Source organism: Phialemonium atrogriseum (genome assembly GCF_030411735.1).
Source record: "Phialemonium atrogriseum strain 8032-3 unplaced genomic scaffold QBC33scaffold_34, whole genome shotgun sequence".
Taxonomy (NCBI): Eukaryota; Fungi; Ascomycota; class Sordariomycetes; order Cephalothecales; family Cephalothecaceae; genus Phialemonium; species Phialemonium atrogriseum.
The window spans coordinates 100,026-115,179 of NW_026848171.1; the positions used below are offsets into that span (position 1 = coordinate 100,026).

General features: G+C 57.5%; 5 protein-coding genes across 5 annotated transcripts; 3 read left to right on the forward strand and 2 right to left on the reverse strand.

Annotated features, from left to right (window-relative positions):
* Positions 1-1,406: 1,406 nt before the first annotated feature.
* On the reverse strand, positions 1,407-3,739 carry QBC33DRAFT_249766 (Alpha/Beta hydrolase protein). The gene is made up of 2 exons (XM_060422988.1): positions 2,762-3,739; positions 1,407-2,701 (listed from the first exon to the last, which is right to left on the reverse strand). The coding sequence occupies exons 1-2, from the start codon at positions 3,600-3,602 to the stop codon at positions 1,689-1,691; spliced, it is 1,854 nt and encodes a 617-aa protein (XP_060279326.1). The 5' UTR covers positions 3,603-3,739; the 3' UTR covers positions 1,407-1,688.
* Positions 3,740-3,955: 216 nt separating this feature from the next.
* Positions 3,956-6,736, reverse strand: QBC33DRAFT_480191 (histone deacetylase). The gene is made up of 4 exons (XM_060425325.1): positions 6,217-6,736; positions 5,805-6,105; positions 5,177-5,718; positions 3,956-5,117 (listed from the first exon to the last, which is right to left on the reverse strand). Exons 1-4 carry the CDS (start codon positions 6,421-6,423, stop codon positions 4,239-4,241), a joined length of 1,929 nt encoding a protein of 642 aa, XP_060279327.1. The 5' UTR covers positions 6,424-6,736; the 3' UTR covers positions 3,956-4,238.
* Positions 6,737-6,939: 203 nt separating this feature from the next.
* On the forward strand, positions 6,940-8,511 carry QBC33DRAFT_550421 (Mov34/MPN/PAD-1 family protein). The gene is made up of 3 exons (XM_060429081.1): positions 6,940-7,177; positions 7,256-7,509; positions 7,582-8,511. The coding sequence occupies exons 1-3, from the start codon at positions 7,112-7,114 to the stop codon at positions 8,273-8,275; spliced, it is 1,014 nt and encodes a 337-aa protein (XP_060279328.1). The 5' UTR covers positions 6,940-7,111; the 3' UTR covers positions 8,276-8,511.
* Positions 8,512-9,280: 769 nt separating this feature from the next.
* Positions 9,281-12,308, forward strand: QBC33DRAFT_573633 (uncharacterized protein; the record flags this gene model as incomplete). The annotated part of the gene is made up of 4 exons (XM_060430711.1): positions 9,281-9,857; positions 9,917-9,933; positions 10,758-11,332; positions 11,435-12,308. 4 exons carry the CDS (start codon positions 9,281-9,283, stop codon positions 11,928-11,930), a joined length of 1,665 nt encoding a protein of 554 aa, XP_060279329.1. The 3' UTR covers positions 11,931-12,308.
* A 356-nt stretch (positions 12,309-12,664) lies between these two features.
* Positions 12,665-14,104, forward strand: QBC33DRAFT_499875 (tryptophan synthase beta subunit-like PLP-dependent enzyme; the record flags this gene model as incomplete). The annotated part of the gene is made up of 2 exons (XM_060425660.1): positions 12,665-13,234; positions 13,297-14,104. The coding sequence occupies 2 exons, from the start codon at positions 12,665-12,667 to the stop codon at positions 13,834-13,836; spliced, it is 1,110 nt and encodes a 369-aa protein (XP_060279330.1). The 3' UTR covers positions 13,837-14,104.
* Positions 14,105-15,154: the final 1,050 nt, after the last annotated feature.

Below are 15,154 nucleotides of genomic sequence, written 5' to 3' on the forward strand. Positions count from 1 at the left end.
CACAGCCGCTCCCAATGAGTCCTCCTCGCTCAGGTTTATCATCCATGAGCACTCCCGCCGTCTGCAAGAACGAGTCTGAGTGTTTAAAATCCTATCTCCCGGGCCAAATCTTGTGGCTAAAAAAGTTGGACCAGTTGGCCCAACTGGGGTTAAAACCCCTGCCGAGAAATGATGTGAATCCAGAGAGCTACAACCACCCGGTTCTAGTGATTTCTCACGGACGGCTCAATGTGGAGTGCTTAATGGTCAGGAACAAACCCCCGTCCTCCGCGACTTACCGTGAAGGGATCTATCTGGCTAACCACAAGATCAACCAAACGCGGGTGCTCCCATCCCTCATTACAGTTGACCTCCTTCTCCAGCACAGATCTCGCAGAGAAGAGGGCGGACATCCGCGCAGGCTACATGCCCATCCACCCGACCCCGGCCAACCCAGACACCATGGGCCTCCTCAGGCTCGACGACGAGAGCAGCCCGCTGCGCAAGCCCTCGTACCTCAAGCTGGGCGCCACCATGCGCATCCCGCCGCGGTACCTATCGCCATTCAAAGACTTCCACTGGAACGACCCCATCCTGTCGGGCGAATCCTTCCGCGTCGTCCGCAAGATCCAGGACCTCCTGGCCTGCAACCACGACGTGCACGAGATCAAGTGCCTCCTCGACCACGGCCACGACATCCACGAGATCTACGACCAGCTCGTCTGCACCAACGACGCCCCGCCCGAGCTCCCCGACGAGGAGGAGGAGGGCTGGGAGCGCGTCGTCGGCGTCCGGCAGCTGAAGCGCCTCCCGCGCAACGCCGCCGGCTCGACCGCAACTTCGGCGGCGTACGCGCGGTCGTGGATGGACGCACGGTCCGTCGAGAGCTTGCGCGGCAGGGCCGCCGAGCAGGGGTTGGGACCCCCCAGCTCGCCCGCCGTCAAGGCGTCGCGGGTGTCGTTGGATAGCGGGTCGAGGTTTTCCGTGCTTAGCGATATGGAGTAGGTTGGGCGCGGGGATTGGATTGGATTCAGCTTGTTTTTGCTTTTCCTCTTGGGCTCTTAGCCCCTTTCTGTTGTTTCTTGGTTTATTCCCTTGGATAGTACGGTGATATGGTTGCAATGATATGTTTGTTTTTCCTTCCATCTTCTTTTTCAGCAAGTTATTGTATTAACAAATCTTCAAATCGAGAACAATTAATTATGTCTTTTATTCCCAGCCACTAGCTGTAAGAGTCCAGAGTAAACGCGGAAGGGGGAGCAGAAGAGGCAGAAACGGGGTATATAATCAGACGCCATGCTGCTGGTATCGTGAACCTTTTCAGGGGTAAGCCCGAGCGAAACATATTGTTTCAACAGCAGCCGAGAAACCAGCTGCTACTTGCATTAAGCCACCTGGCAAGCCTCTCATTCTCAAACGAGTTGGTTGTTGCCCATTTTCTTGGGCCAGCCCTTCCCTGATTCGAGGGCCGGGAAACTGTAGTCGCCCAGAGATCTGATAAGACGCGTGCTCATCAAGGTATGATGAGGCGAGTCGGAACCAACAAGTCCATGAGAAGATCATATCAATGATCGACAAGCACGTAATTCGTCGACCAGCCAATCCAATGCCTTGGAGGTGCGGCAGGCCTTGGTAGTAAAGGCAATAACAGGAACCCTTGGAAAAGCGAGTCTCACCCCTGACGCCTCCCAGACCAAGAGCAGCAGCCCCTACAAGGAAGGAGGCCTCAACATCGCACCCCACCTCGGCTCCTTGGCGAGTTCCCGCACAGCCCACGCCAACTCGGCATCCTCGCCCTGCCCGGCCTCCGCACCCACCACCTCCTCCTCTTCCTCTTCCCCAAACGGCTGAACATCAGGCTCGCATGTAGCGCCCCTCTCCGGCGGCAGGACGCCCCGCTGGAAGTAATCCCGCACATGCCTAGCCGTGCACGCCGACGCGGCCGACAGGCTGGTGTGGCCGTACGAGTTCTGCACCAGCACCGCCGACCGGGGAAACCGCGCCGAGTTGTTCCTCGCGCTGACCAGCGGGCTGACGTTGTCGGCGGCGTTGGCGACGAACAGGATCGGGTGGGCCGTCGAACCGCCGAAGGGGCCGTCGAACCGCCACTTGGGCCGCACGCGGCGCCCGACGCACGCGAGCCGAAACAGGATGTTGACGGCGCCCGCGGCGGAGCTGATCGCCTGCAGGCGGGCGGCGTATTCCTCGAGCTCCGAGACTGTGTCGGTCACTGGGTCGAGGTCGCTGCACATTATGGCGGGGAAGGCGTCCTCGGTTGCCTCCTCCGGGCCGGTGATTGGGATGGTCGGCGGGATCGTTTCCAGGGAGCAGAGGGAAGTTGGCGTCGAGCCCGCGAGGCGGTACTCGTAGAAGGGTCTGCCGTCGCCTGACTCTAGCGCGGCGAGGACTGAAGCTGTGCGGCGGAACATGAGCACGGGCTGGTAGAGGGTTGTCGAGATCATCTTCTTGACTCGGGAGTACGTGACGAGCTCGGGCATCTCGGGGCCGAGATCAGAGGCGGGGATGATGACGGGGTTGATCCTGAGTTTGGCGAGGAGGGTGTCGAGCCGGTCTTTGATCTCCGCGGGCGACGGCGCATGGAAGAGGCATTTCACCGGCCCCGCGAGATGGCAGAGGTCATAAAAGGCTTCCATTACCCGATCGGTATCGTGGAGGAAGTTGATGTATGACCCGTGGTACCATTCCTCGTAGTCCACGTTACCTAACACACGTCAGCAAGCTGCTAGAAGAAAAGGTTCGAGAGGTCGGCGGTCCTCCTCACCATCGCTGACCATCCTCTCGACCTTGTCGGGGTACATCGAGGCAAAAGTCCCCCCGAGAACGGTCCCGTAGCTGAACCCCCAGTACTTGAGCTTCGCCTCGCCCATCTGGTTCAGGATCTCCAACATGTCCCGGGCGTGGTATGCCGTGCTGCTGTGACGCAGGATACCCGAGCCGTTCACGTTGGCCTCGCAGGCCTGCGAGAGGGCCGTGGCACGGGCGTAGGCATCGTACAGGACGCCGGGGTGCGAATCAACCACGCCCACCTCCTGCAGGCCCCAGATCTGCCGGCTCTGGATGGTGTCCCAGCACTCTATCCTTGGCACGGAGGCGCCGATCCCGCGGGGATCGAACGAGACGATGTCGTGGTTGTCGCCGACGATGGTCTGCAGGAGCTTCCCGTGGTCTCTCAGAGACCAGATGCCGGAGCCGCCGGGGCCGCCGGGGTTGAAGAACACGGGTCCCCCGTAGGGCCTCCCCGTGGAGTTGGTCGCCTGCAGGCGGATGATGGCGAGCACGACGCGCTGGTCGTCGGTGGGATCCAGCCAGTCCATGGGGACGTCGAGTCGGGCGCAGTCGTACCTGCCGTCGAAACACCTGTGCCACTCGATCGACCGGCTCGGCTCGATGTCAATCCATCCCAGGTCTTTTTCCTGCGGTCCGGGCATGGGCGTCTCCGCCAACGAGGTCGGGATCCATCCCCGGGTGCTGTTCGTGAGGGATGCGAAGGCAACTAGGCCTAGCGTAGCCACGATAACCGGCTTCGTCCAACGTTTTCGGGCCGTTCCCGTAGCTACCTTGTCCAACCCCGGAGTCGGGGTAACCCCGATCTTGCTGTCCATGGGGTCGATTGAGACGCTACTATAATGAGGAATCCATAAGAAATGCGGCCAAGAGCAGCAGAACGAAAGAGGCTCGAAATTTCCAAAGACGAGGTCAGGTGTCGCTGCCAAGGATGATCCCCCATGTGGCAGTTTTGCCTGCCGGATACCTGCAGGCCAATGCTCGTGGACGGGGATAAAGATCTTATCAAATCAGATCGGCCAAATCTACAGATTACATGTAATCCGATTTCATCCTTGCGGGGATAGGGCATGAGCATGTCAACTCCGCCAGTCACAGAGCGCGTGGGGAGGCGGCTGGCGGCATATGCGCATCTACTACGGTGGGGGTGGCATTGCGAGAGATCGGGAATAATAAATATGGAACCCTAAGGGGATGGTGCTGCTCAATGAAAATGGTATACATAGTAGCTGAGTAGTACCTATCCTCATATAACATACGCTGTAGCAAAGGAAGCACGATCCCTTAAAAAAAGAAAGATTGAGAAGAAAAAGAGAAAGAAAAAAACCCTTGATGGCGCCGTCTCCCGCGCCCTTGGCCCCAGTCCTTGGAACGGCACCGTTTAACTCCGCAGACGCCTCTCATGCAATGGTGCTACTGGATGCACCCGAGCTAGATGGCATGGAGCCGTCTCTCTAAGACCTCTGCGCCTCGCTAGGACTGCCCTCGTCGTCGGCATCCTTACTGCCTCCCCGATCGTCCATTTCCATCTTATCGGACACCTCCACGCTCTCCTCTACCGCTTGGGGTCCGTCGCCGTTGGCTGAGGCCGGGGGAGACGCGGCCGCAGATTTATTATTCTCCTTCGGCGACTCCGCATCGGGGGATCCTCTGGACGTGTCGGCGACAGGTGTCCGCCTCCTCTCGAGCTGGGGGGACGGGAGAGCATCTACGTCCTCGCTCTTGATGGCAGTTTCTTGAGGCTCGTCGCCTGCCTCGTCCATGTCAACGTCCCCGTCGTCGTCATTGATGATAGCCGCTTCCTTCGCAACCTCATCGTCCTTATCGGCGGTTTCGGTCTGCGGCTCATCGGCAAGGTCGTCATCCACCATGGTCTCGTCCGCTTCCTGTGCCTCTTCTGCAGGGCCATCGCCGTTTCGAACCGGCGTTGCCATGCCGCTGTCCATGTCCATGTCGGCGGCATGGGGGTTGCGGTAGTCGAGGATAGACCGCCGAGTGCGGCCATTGGTCTTGTGGACTCCGTTGGCATGCGCCATGTCTTCGTCGTCGCTATCCTCATACTCGTCTTGCCGGGCAATGCTCTTCTCCCACTGCCGTTGCGTCATGCGCACGTCCTTATTCTCGTCTTCGTTGAGGTCGTCGAGCTCGGCCTCCTCCTCGTCTGTAAGTCCTAGCCCGTGTCGGGGGACGTCCTGCATCTGAACGGACGGCACGGGTGCCGTCTTCTTGAGATTTTCTATGACTGCGATCTTGATCTTCTCGAGGTACTCGTAGCTGTTCGCATTCTCCATATTCGAGGAGCGTACGTCAAGCTCGTAGTCGGGCCCGTAATACTGTTACTCCCGTGTTAGTCGCTTTTGGAGATGCAAATCCACGATGGTCCGATACTCACATCGTAGTACTCATTGTATGGCAGCGTTGAGTCCATCTCGACGCCAACAAGTCGGCCGGTTTCGTATGCCCAGGTTCGCGCCACGTTTCTCATGGTGTAGCCGCCGCCGCCGAGGACGAGGGTGGGCAGATTGAAGCTGCGAACAAAATTGACGCAGTTCGCGTGGCCGTGCATGCTCAGGTTGAAGCATCCCAAGCGATCGCCTGAGAGACTGTCGCCGCCGCATTGCAGGACGACGGCCTCGGGCTGGTAATACTGCATCACGGCATCGATGACGGGCTCGAAGATGGTCTTGTAGGAGGCGTCGTCAATTCCGTCGCGGAGAGGGAAATTGACGGCGTAGTTCTTGCCAGGTCCGATACCGATGTCGCGCAACTCGCCTGTGCCAGGGAAGTACTCGCCATATTTGTGGAACGACACCGTCATGACCCGGTCGGTGGTGTAAAATGCTTCCTCGACTCCATCTCCATGGTGAACATCAATATCTATATAGAGGACTCGTTTCTTGAAACGCAAGAGCTCGATGATGGCGAGGACGATGTCTGAGGAGGGGCATGTTAGGCAACGCTGGAGACCCGGGGGGGTGGGGTGGGGGGGGGGGGAAGAAGTGGCAGCAGGTTTTTCTAACCATTGACGTAGCAAAAGCCGCTGGCTTCGCTCTTCTTGGCGTGGTGCAGGCCGCCCGCCCAGTTGACAGCGATGTCGCACTTCTGCCGGTTGAGTCTTGCAGCTCCCTCCATGGAGCCACCGGCGCTGATGCCACAGAACTCGAAGAGCCCGTCAAAGACAGGACAGTCATCACCGACATTGTACTTTCCTTGCTCGCGCATGAAATTGTCCATATTATCGGGGGTGACCTTCTGGAGGAAATCGATGTACTCGTCCGTGTGGAATTGGGTCATCTCGGCGAAAACGGCAGGTTTTGCGCGCTGGACGCGGCTGGGTCAGCCAGGATTCTGGAGACGATGGGCCGGGGCAATACGCGGGAATGAAGCACGTCTGTCTCCAGAGGGCTTGGGGGATTGGAGGTAGCGACTCACGTAGATCTCCAGATACTTGTAGATGTTGTAGTTCATCACCAGGCTGTGGGCCAGCCTGATGCGATGGGGTTTCATCGGATGCCCAGTAACGTAGGCATAGTTGCCAATGTCAGAATCGTAGAAGTAGGCAACCCGCTTCTTGTCATTGTTCACGACATTATATAGAGGCTGGCCGCGATCGACTCCCGCGGGATCGGTGTTGGACATCGTGAGGGCTCACTTTCACCGTGTGGTGGGGGTTGATTCGGGCGGGGGAGGACGGTTCTGTTCTGCTCGTAGAAGCGATTGTAGGGGAGATTTTGGTTACCAGTCAGGTAGAAACACTTTGTAACAGGTAGAAGATCACCACTCCAAGGGATTGGAGACAACTGACTCTCTCATCTGCTTGCTGTGGTGGGTGGGAGGCTGCAAAGCTGCTTGTAAATGTGTGTGAGTGGAAAGGCGGGAAGGCGGAAAAGGGAAGGCAGAGAAAGTCAAAACGGCTGCTGGGCTTACACATCCCTGGAAAGCCCAACTGACAATACCTAGGCGGCCCCTATTGATTGGTTATTGTACATGGGGGGGACAATAGGGACCCAATCAGAGTGTAGCCGCCTATGCGAGGCTGCGAGCTCCGTCTCTTCGACGGGAGGCATTGGTCACGTGCATATTAGGTAACTAGCTTTCTTCCGTTCCGCCACAGCGCCACAGAGGCTGGAGCTGCAGTCAGTCAGGCTGCTCAGAGCTTCGTCAACATCCGCCTTCTGCTGTTGGCAAGAGCTTTCCCAACTTCAGCTGCCTCCTCCACCCACCGACTCGTTTTTGCGGCCACACGTTAGACGACCACGATATCATTTACTCATAGGCCCTCTTTTCTTGAATTTCCATTACATCTTTCCCATCGCCCAACAACACAATGGACCGGTTCAGGAGCATGTTGTCTGGTGGTGCGGGCATGGGCTTAGGCGCCGCGCCAGGAACGGTATGTTGCATCGCCATCAGGAAGCGACGGCCTGGAACTGGAGGGCGGAGGCTGACTGTGTTTCATTTTGCTCGTTAGGATAACACGAACCTGATCGACAACTCCGAGACCGTGTACATTTCCTCCCTTGCCCTCCTCAAGATGCTCCGCCATGGCCGCGCCGGTGTTCCCATGGAGGTCATGGGTCTCATGCTGGGCGAGTTTGTCGATGACTTCACTGTTAAAGTGGTGGACGTGTTTGCCATGCCGCAAAGCGGTACGGGAGTTAGTGTCGAAGCCGTCGACCCAGTTTTCCAGATGAAGATGATGGACATGCTTCGACAAACAGGAAGGTGAGAGGCGTCCCCGGCGATGCGCTCTGTGGGCCCTGTCTTTGGCATATGCTAACTTGCCCGCCCTACTAGGCCCGAGTCCGTCGTCGGGTGGTACCATTCGCATCCAGGCTTTGGTTGCTGGCTCTCGTCGGTTGATATTAACACCCAGCAGAGTTTTGAGCAGCTTACACCCCGCGCCGTCGCCGTGGTCGTCGATCCTATTCAATCTGTCAAGGGGAAGGTTGTCATCGATGCGTTCCGGCTTATCAACCCTCAGTCCCTTATGCTGGGCCAGGAGCCCCGCCAGAGCACGTCCAACCTGGGCCACCTCAACAAACCGTCGATCCAAGCCCTTATCCACGGCCTCAACCGGCATTACTACTCGATCGGCATCAACTACCGTAAGACGGCACTCGAAGAGAACATGCTCATGAACCTCCATAAGCACGTGTGGACCGAGGCGCTGGAGATGGACGACTTCCGGACAGACGGCCAGCAAAACAAGGAGCACTTGGAGCGGCTGGTCAGCTTGGCCGAGGGCTATGAGAAGCGAGTCAAGGAGGAGACGGAGCTCACGAAGGAGCAGCTCAAGACACGCTACGTTGGCAAGCTGGATCCCAAGAAGCATCTCGAGGACGTCGGCCAGCAGCTGATCGAGGACAATATTGTCGCTGTTTCTCGGCAAATGATTGACAAGGAAGCAACAATGCCGAAGAAGGAAGCGCCAGCCGGGGCGACCGGGCAGAGCAATGGCGAACAGATGGAGATGGACGAGGAATTATGAGCTGCTTTAGCTTAGTTTGGGCACTGGTCAGGATCATGGGGCTGATTCCCAATATCAGACTTGTAGGATTAGGCGTTGGGCGATGCTTGAACAAGCTCTAGCTAGACCTATAGCCGTGTACATGTTACCCTCAACACTGCGTTTCCTGGTTTCTGACTGGTCCGTATCCCCCTTTGTTCAGTGTGGAAACTGACGGGCCAAACAGCGTCGATATTGAGGCGACATCCTCTTTGTGTGTTTGTTGTTCCCATTCTTCCCTCTAGAAGCAAGTTCATCATACACTAACAATGACCTTGTCCTGATGTTTCTGCTGTTTCCGCGGCAGATAAATAGGGGCGGGTGCCTGCCACTGACACCGCCTCCCCCCTAATCCACTTACTATACCAAGAGTCGCTTTAGATCGCAGCACCTGGACCATTGTTCTCAGGCCGCATCACTGACATAAACGAGATGGGGTTTAGCTCTCTTATAAGATGGCTTTGCGGCCTCCCAACCAAGTCCAGACATAATGATACCCACAACCGACGATCAACTGCCAGGCCGCGACCTATGGCAACCCAAAGACGTTCGGGCCAGTCTGCCAGGCAGTCGGTGCCTGTCAAGGCAAGCGCACCCACTTCCTCACGGAATAAGCCATCCAACAACCCTTCAAGGTCCTCCCGTGGCGAAGAAGGCAAGCAGCGGCCCGCAGTCCCTCCACACTCTCAACAACGAACCGCCTCGGAAATGACCAAGACCCAAAGTTCGTCGACCCCCAAGGGGGGAAATGACAATCTCTTGAGCACTAAAACACAGACAAGCAACCAGGCTAGACCAGGTCTGCCGGCCAGACCTTTGCCAACTGCCCAGCCACCATCTAACCGTCACCGACCTTCCTCGGAGCCACCATCGGAAACCCAACGCTCTCTCTCCCACGCAGTTACTCCCCAGCGCCCCCAATCCACCCAACCAGACCCCACGCACCGCAGAAGCAAGTGCCTCTCAGCGCCCCCAACCACGGAGCGCATGACCCGCGCCGTCCTAGCCGAGGTCCTCGACGCCCTCGACGCAGCGCTCTGCCACACGCCCTACGCGGTCTGCGGCCTCGCCGCCATGGCCGTCTGGGGCTTCGGCGGCCGCGCGCCCTCACACATCAGCGTCGTGTGCCCGACCCACTCGGCCGCCGCAATCAGGTCCTGGGCCGCCGCCGCCGGCATGGTCCTGTACCCGGACAGGCCCGACACAATCGGCCTAGCCACCGCCTCCGACGGCGTCGTCCGCCGCGTCAGGATCAAGTTCTTGAGTGACGGGTTTGATGCCCTACGAGCGGTGCACCCGTCGGGTGTCTACGATGGTGCTATGGGTCGCGCTGTGGCCACGCGCCGCACGAGGGTTCTGGCCCTGCCGTCGCTGCTGGATCTCATGGCTAGGGGGTATGTGCGCGCCGCGGAGGCGGAGGCCGGTGGGAATGGGGCGGCGGCGTGTGATCGTCGCGCCATCGCGCAGGATATGTTCTGGGTGCTGTTTCGGCTGATCGACGGCGGGTTCGTCGAGGAGGGGGCGATGCCGCTAGCTGAGGCGGACGTCCCCAGCGTCGTGGATGGTAGATTCTGGTGGGCGTTCACGGCTGCGTATCCCGGTGCTGCTGATACTTTTGCGCAGGCTGGACTAAATCCTGGGTTAGTTAGGTTTCTGCCAATGAGTTTTTTAAGATGAAGGTATGTTGCTGGTCTGGAGGCTCTGCCAGACGTACAGCTGACTGAAGCGAAAAGAAGTGGCTTGAGGGGACATCATGAGGCAACCCACCTACTCGATAACCAATTTTTCCCCAGGTAAGTAGGACTACCTATGCCCAATCAACTCGCCAATTCTAGCGGTGAGTATAAAGAGGAAAGGGGGGGTGGTGAGGTGGGAAAGGGGATTCTTTTGGTACAGGAATGAACCATCGTGGAGAACCCTCCCTCCTTCCTCTGGTCAGGATTTCCTATGTTAGAATCCTTTTACTTTACTAAGTGTGTTGCCTAGCGGGACATAATTACAATCAAGATACTCTGTCATCATTCTCTGACCCCATGACGGCGATTGCACTTATTGAGGTCCCCAAATAGAGATAGGGGCATGTATGTATGCCACAGTCAATTTCTAACTATTCAGTGATTTTCATCTAGGCTAGCCCAGTTTCCAGTCTCTTCGTTGACAGGTCTTGCGATCACTCAGGATTGTTGCCTTGCAATCTGAGCCGAAAGTGAATCGAACCACAACACCTTGACAGGGAGGCGCAGTACTAAGTGAATCGACGCTCTGGCCTCGACTGCTTCACTTGGTTTTATCCTGCAGTCTTTTCTATAAATCCCTAGACCTGTCTCTTCCAAAATCATTCCAAAACCTTCGCCATTTTTCGCGATATCCTCAGTCGCCGCACAGAAGTTTCTTTGACCCCAGCCTTAGCCCAAGGAAATTCGTTTTTATTCATACAGTCTAGAGGCATCTTATTCATCATTAGAACCTGATACTGCTCATGATGTTCTTGTCGTCTTTTTCTTCTGCAGCTATTGCTGCCATCACTTTTGGAGCCGTTCATGGCCACATGGTCCTGAACAAGCCGGTTCCCTTCAACTTCCTCCACGGGAGCAAGCTCGTCTCGGTTAACCCGCTGGGTGCAGACATCCCATTCCCCTGTCAGGGCCTCTATGATTATGTCGAGCAGGTCACCCCCGTCACGGCCGGGGAAACAACGCTTGTCAACTTCACTGGTGGTGCCCAGCATGGGGGAGGTTCCTGCCAGTTCGGCGTCACCTATGACTGGCCTCCACCAGCCGAAAAATCCAAGTGGAAGACCATCTACACCATCATCGGCGGCTGCCCTGTCAACGCAAATGCTGGAGGTACTGGTAATGTGCCATCTCTCGGACCACAGCCACAGTATGCCCAACGGCAGGATTCAGCCCATTGCGGCAACGACTATGGCAACGACTGTGTGCGCCAGTTCAACATCCCGGTCCCAAAGGAGCTGAAGAATGGTAATGCTACCTTTGCCTGGACTTGGTTCAGCAACATTGGCTTCAGTGAGATGTACATGTATGTTTGCTCCCTCAACCCCCCACTGTCTTTGATTTCGGAACAGGCCCCTATGCCACCCCCAGGTCACTCCCCAATGTGCTAACTCGGTCTCTTCTGTAGGAACTGTGCTCCCATCTCAATCTCCGGCGGCACTGAGGACAGCACTTTCTTCGACGGTCTTCCTGCCATGTTCCTGGCCAATATCGACGGCGAATGTTTGACCAAATCCGATGGTATCATCAATATCCCCAACCCAGGCAAGATCGGCCGAGTCATAGAGCCGCCTACATACGGTGTTCAGGGAACGTGTGAGAACCCGCCAGCGCCGAGCTTTGAGGAGGGAGACGCCAATGGCACTGCTCCGGAGGTTCCCCAGGGCAGCGCCCAGAGCAGCACTCAGGGCAGCGTTTCCAATCCCGTCTCTGTCGGGCTGACCTTTGTTACCACACCGACAACCAAGGCCGTGGCGACTCAGTCTGCTTCGGCTAGCTCTGATTTGACCCTCTCTTCCTCTCTTCCTACTTCCTCGACTTATTTGTCCTCGACTCACTCTACTTCAACCACAGCGTCTGAAGAAGCGTTGGCGACAGAAACAGAAGCAGCTGACTTCTGCTAAACCTTGCTAGCATGATGCGAAGATGGTGGACTGGTACCTATCACGGCACTAGCCGAGACTTGGTTTCCTATTTCGTTCACCAGGTACTGTTGCTTTCTCATCACGATACGTGCAGGTAGCAAGCCAGCAATGGGCAGGGAATTATGAGGGATCACGACGGCGTTATTCAAATATCCATCGAGTCTCGGGGGGACACATTACCAGGCTGTATTTTAGGTTTGCTTTACCAGATCAGAGGCGGGAGCTCATAGATCAATCCCGCTTTTTCTTCACAGAACGGTGTCTTCCTCTTCGACTTTCGTTGAGACAAGACTTGAATCGGGCACATCTGGAGAGATGACAGTCTATCAGGCCACGTAAGTTCTTCTACAGTTTCCTCCTGTACTGACTTTTAATGTGGTTATTGATTTCCGACTTCCTCTCCGTGAAGGGACGTCATGGACTCGGGATGTTCTCTGGTTGGCGACTTTTGGAACTCCAGTGTTCTTCTCGGCAGCACCTGTAAATGGTCTTTGCTAGGAGATCTTTACTCCGATCTCCCTGTATCCTAGACAGTAATTCCTTCTGTTGAAGCAAGATGCTTGGCAAAGGGTTGCCCCGCATGCCGAAAGCAACCCCACTCTTACAAGTCAGCCCTCCCGAAGCTGGACCACCACTTCTTTCCTAGAGAGGATAAAGGGGCACTTCAGGGGACAGCATCAACCACCACCAAACCCCCTCCGCCCCCAAAAACGATGACCCCCCAAATATACCTCAACCCCACCGCCAGGGACTGGACCTGGCACCCCCAACCCAACAACCACCCGTCCCCGTCCCCTGGCTCCCCCTCCCCCGCAACAACCTTCCACCAGTCCCTCCCAAACTACACCCCAACCCCCCTCCGCCCCCTCCCCGCCACCGCCCGCGCCCTCGGCCTAGGCCACGTCCTCGCCAAGGACGAGTCCCGCCGCCTCGGCCTCCCGTCCTTCAAGATCCTCGGCGCCTCCTGGGCCGTCCACCGCGCCGCCACCTCCGCCACCCCGCCGCCAACCCGCATCGTCGCCTGCACGGCCGGCAACTGGGGCCGCGCGGTGGCGCGCTCGGCCGCCGCTCTGGGCCTCGCCGCCGCGGTGTTCGTGCCGGGCCACATGCCGGAGGCGACGAGGCGGGCCATACGGGGGGAGGGGGAAGGGGTGGAGGTCGTTGTTGTGGAGGGGGGAAGCTACGATGATAGTCTTGCTGCGGCGAGGGGGGAGGTCGCTTGTCGGGAGGGGTCGGTGCTTGTTATGGATGTGGGGTTTGAGGGGTATGAGGATGTGCCTCAGGTGCGGAACCCCTGGGGAGACGTTGCAGGTGGGGCTGGGCTAATGCTATCCTGCGTATCTAGTGGGTTGTCGAGGGCTACGGCACGATGCTGGACGAGTCGGACGCGCAGGTGCTGGCGCACACGGGCGGGAAACCCGCGACGCACGCGGTCGTCCCCGTGGGCGCAGGGTCGGTCGCGCAGGCCGTGACGCAGCACTTCAAGGCCGCGGCTCGGCCCGGCGGTGCTACCGCGAGGGTCGTGGCTGTTGAGCCGACGACGGCGGCATCGCTGAGGGCGGCGCTGGAGGCCGGGTGCGTCGTCGCGGCCCCGACGGGGGATACCATCATGTGCGGGCTTAACTGCGGGACTATCTCGACGACTGCGTGGCCGGTGCTGGAGCGCGGGGTGGATGCTAGTGTCGCCGTGTCTGATGCAGAGGCTCACGAGGCTGTGAAGGAGCTGGAGGGGCTTGGGGTCGAGGTTGGGCCGTGTGGAGCGGCTACGCTGGTTGCGCTGAGACGGGTGGTGGGGGAGAAGCGGGAGGAGCTGGGTCTTGATCAGGATTCGGTTGTCGTTCTCTATTGTACAGAGGGCCCGAGGGAGTACGAGGTCCCTCGGTGAACGAGGACGGGCACTGCATCTGGAAACATACGCTTTAGAGTCACTCACTACCTACCTCTACTATGTAGCTCGTGGTGTCCCTAGAACACGTCAGGCATACCACTCGATACACGAGAGACAACGAGTCTTGGCGTGAGAGCAGTTACCAAGCCACGCCACGTCATGCTCCCAGACAGCTGACCTACGAATCTAGGTGTGGTTGTTGGCTGAGATCTCAGACACCAGCCCCAAAGATTGGCGAGAATATGTGCAGCTTGTGTTGCCCAGTGGCATGGAATGCCTCCCACCTACGATGGCGGGAGCGGATCACCTGCGTTTCCCCATTTCATGCAGTGGCACCTGGTGAGACAGTGCAGCCGGAATTCCATAGCAACCCATATGAAATGGTGCGGGCGCCTCGTGGCATATACGTAATGTCGTGCATCCCTTTCCACAGCACCAGACGCTTCTTGCCCAAGCCCCCCGGTCTCATCCTGCCCTTGCATTGCCGGCCTGCCGCAGGCATCGGCGATGATGTATCGAAACCCAGCCCCCATTCAAGAGCCCCTTCCCAGCGAGGTTGGGCCGTTCACATGCTCAACAGAACAGAAGTGGGAATAAGCTTAAGTCATCCCAAGCCTTTCCAACAGACCACAACAGACGGAAAGCAGGGGAGGACAAGCACAGCGAGCCACACGGGTGAAACGTAAAAGGGCAGAGGAGCATGGTCGAACCCAGTCCCCCCGTCGCAGCTGGCTCGCACGAGTTGTGCCCGAAAGTAAACAAACAAAGATGCTTCTCTGGTCATGCAAAACAAGGCACGCCTAATTAATAATAAAGGCTTAAATCTCATGTGCCAGGTTCCCAAACCTTCTGCCGATCCAGTCTGTCGGCTCTGATCAGCCAGATGATCATCATCCCATCTCATCCCGCGTCTCCTTAAGAGCGTCTGTTAAACCCCAGGCCCCACCCAGCCACACGGCACACAATCACGGTTGGATGGAAGTGAGAAACAAGAAAGGAGGAATTGTCGGGCGCAAGATCCGGGAAGCCATACTGCCTAAATAGGGGATACACGTTCACGTTTTCCAAGACGGCACATATCGCACATGCCCTGCGCTGCCCCCAGAGGAAGCGGCAGTGTTTAAGGCACAGCAAGGCTGTGATTTGTGCGAACGAATGACTTTTCCTTTTCTGAACAGAAACGAGTGGCATTCGATTAACTGCGCGAAACTAGATTTGGGGGGCTCGTAGATGCCGGGGGGTGGGTATCCCAACATGACAAAATCCTCCTTGCCCAAATGAAAACCAGGCTTCCCAAATTTTCGAAAGGGGGCCG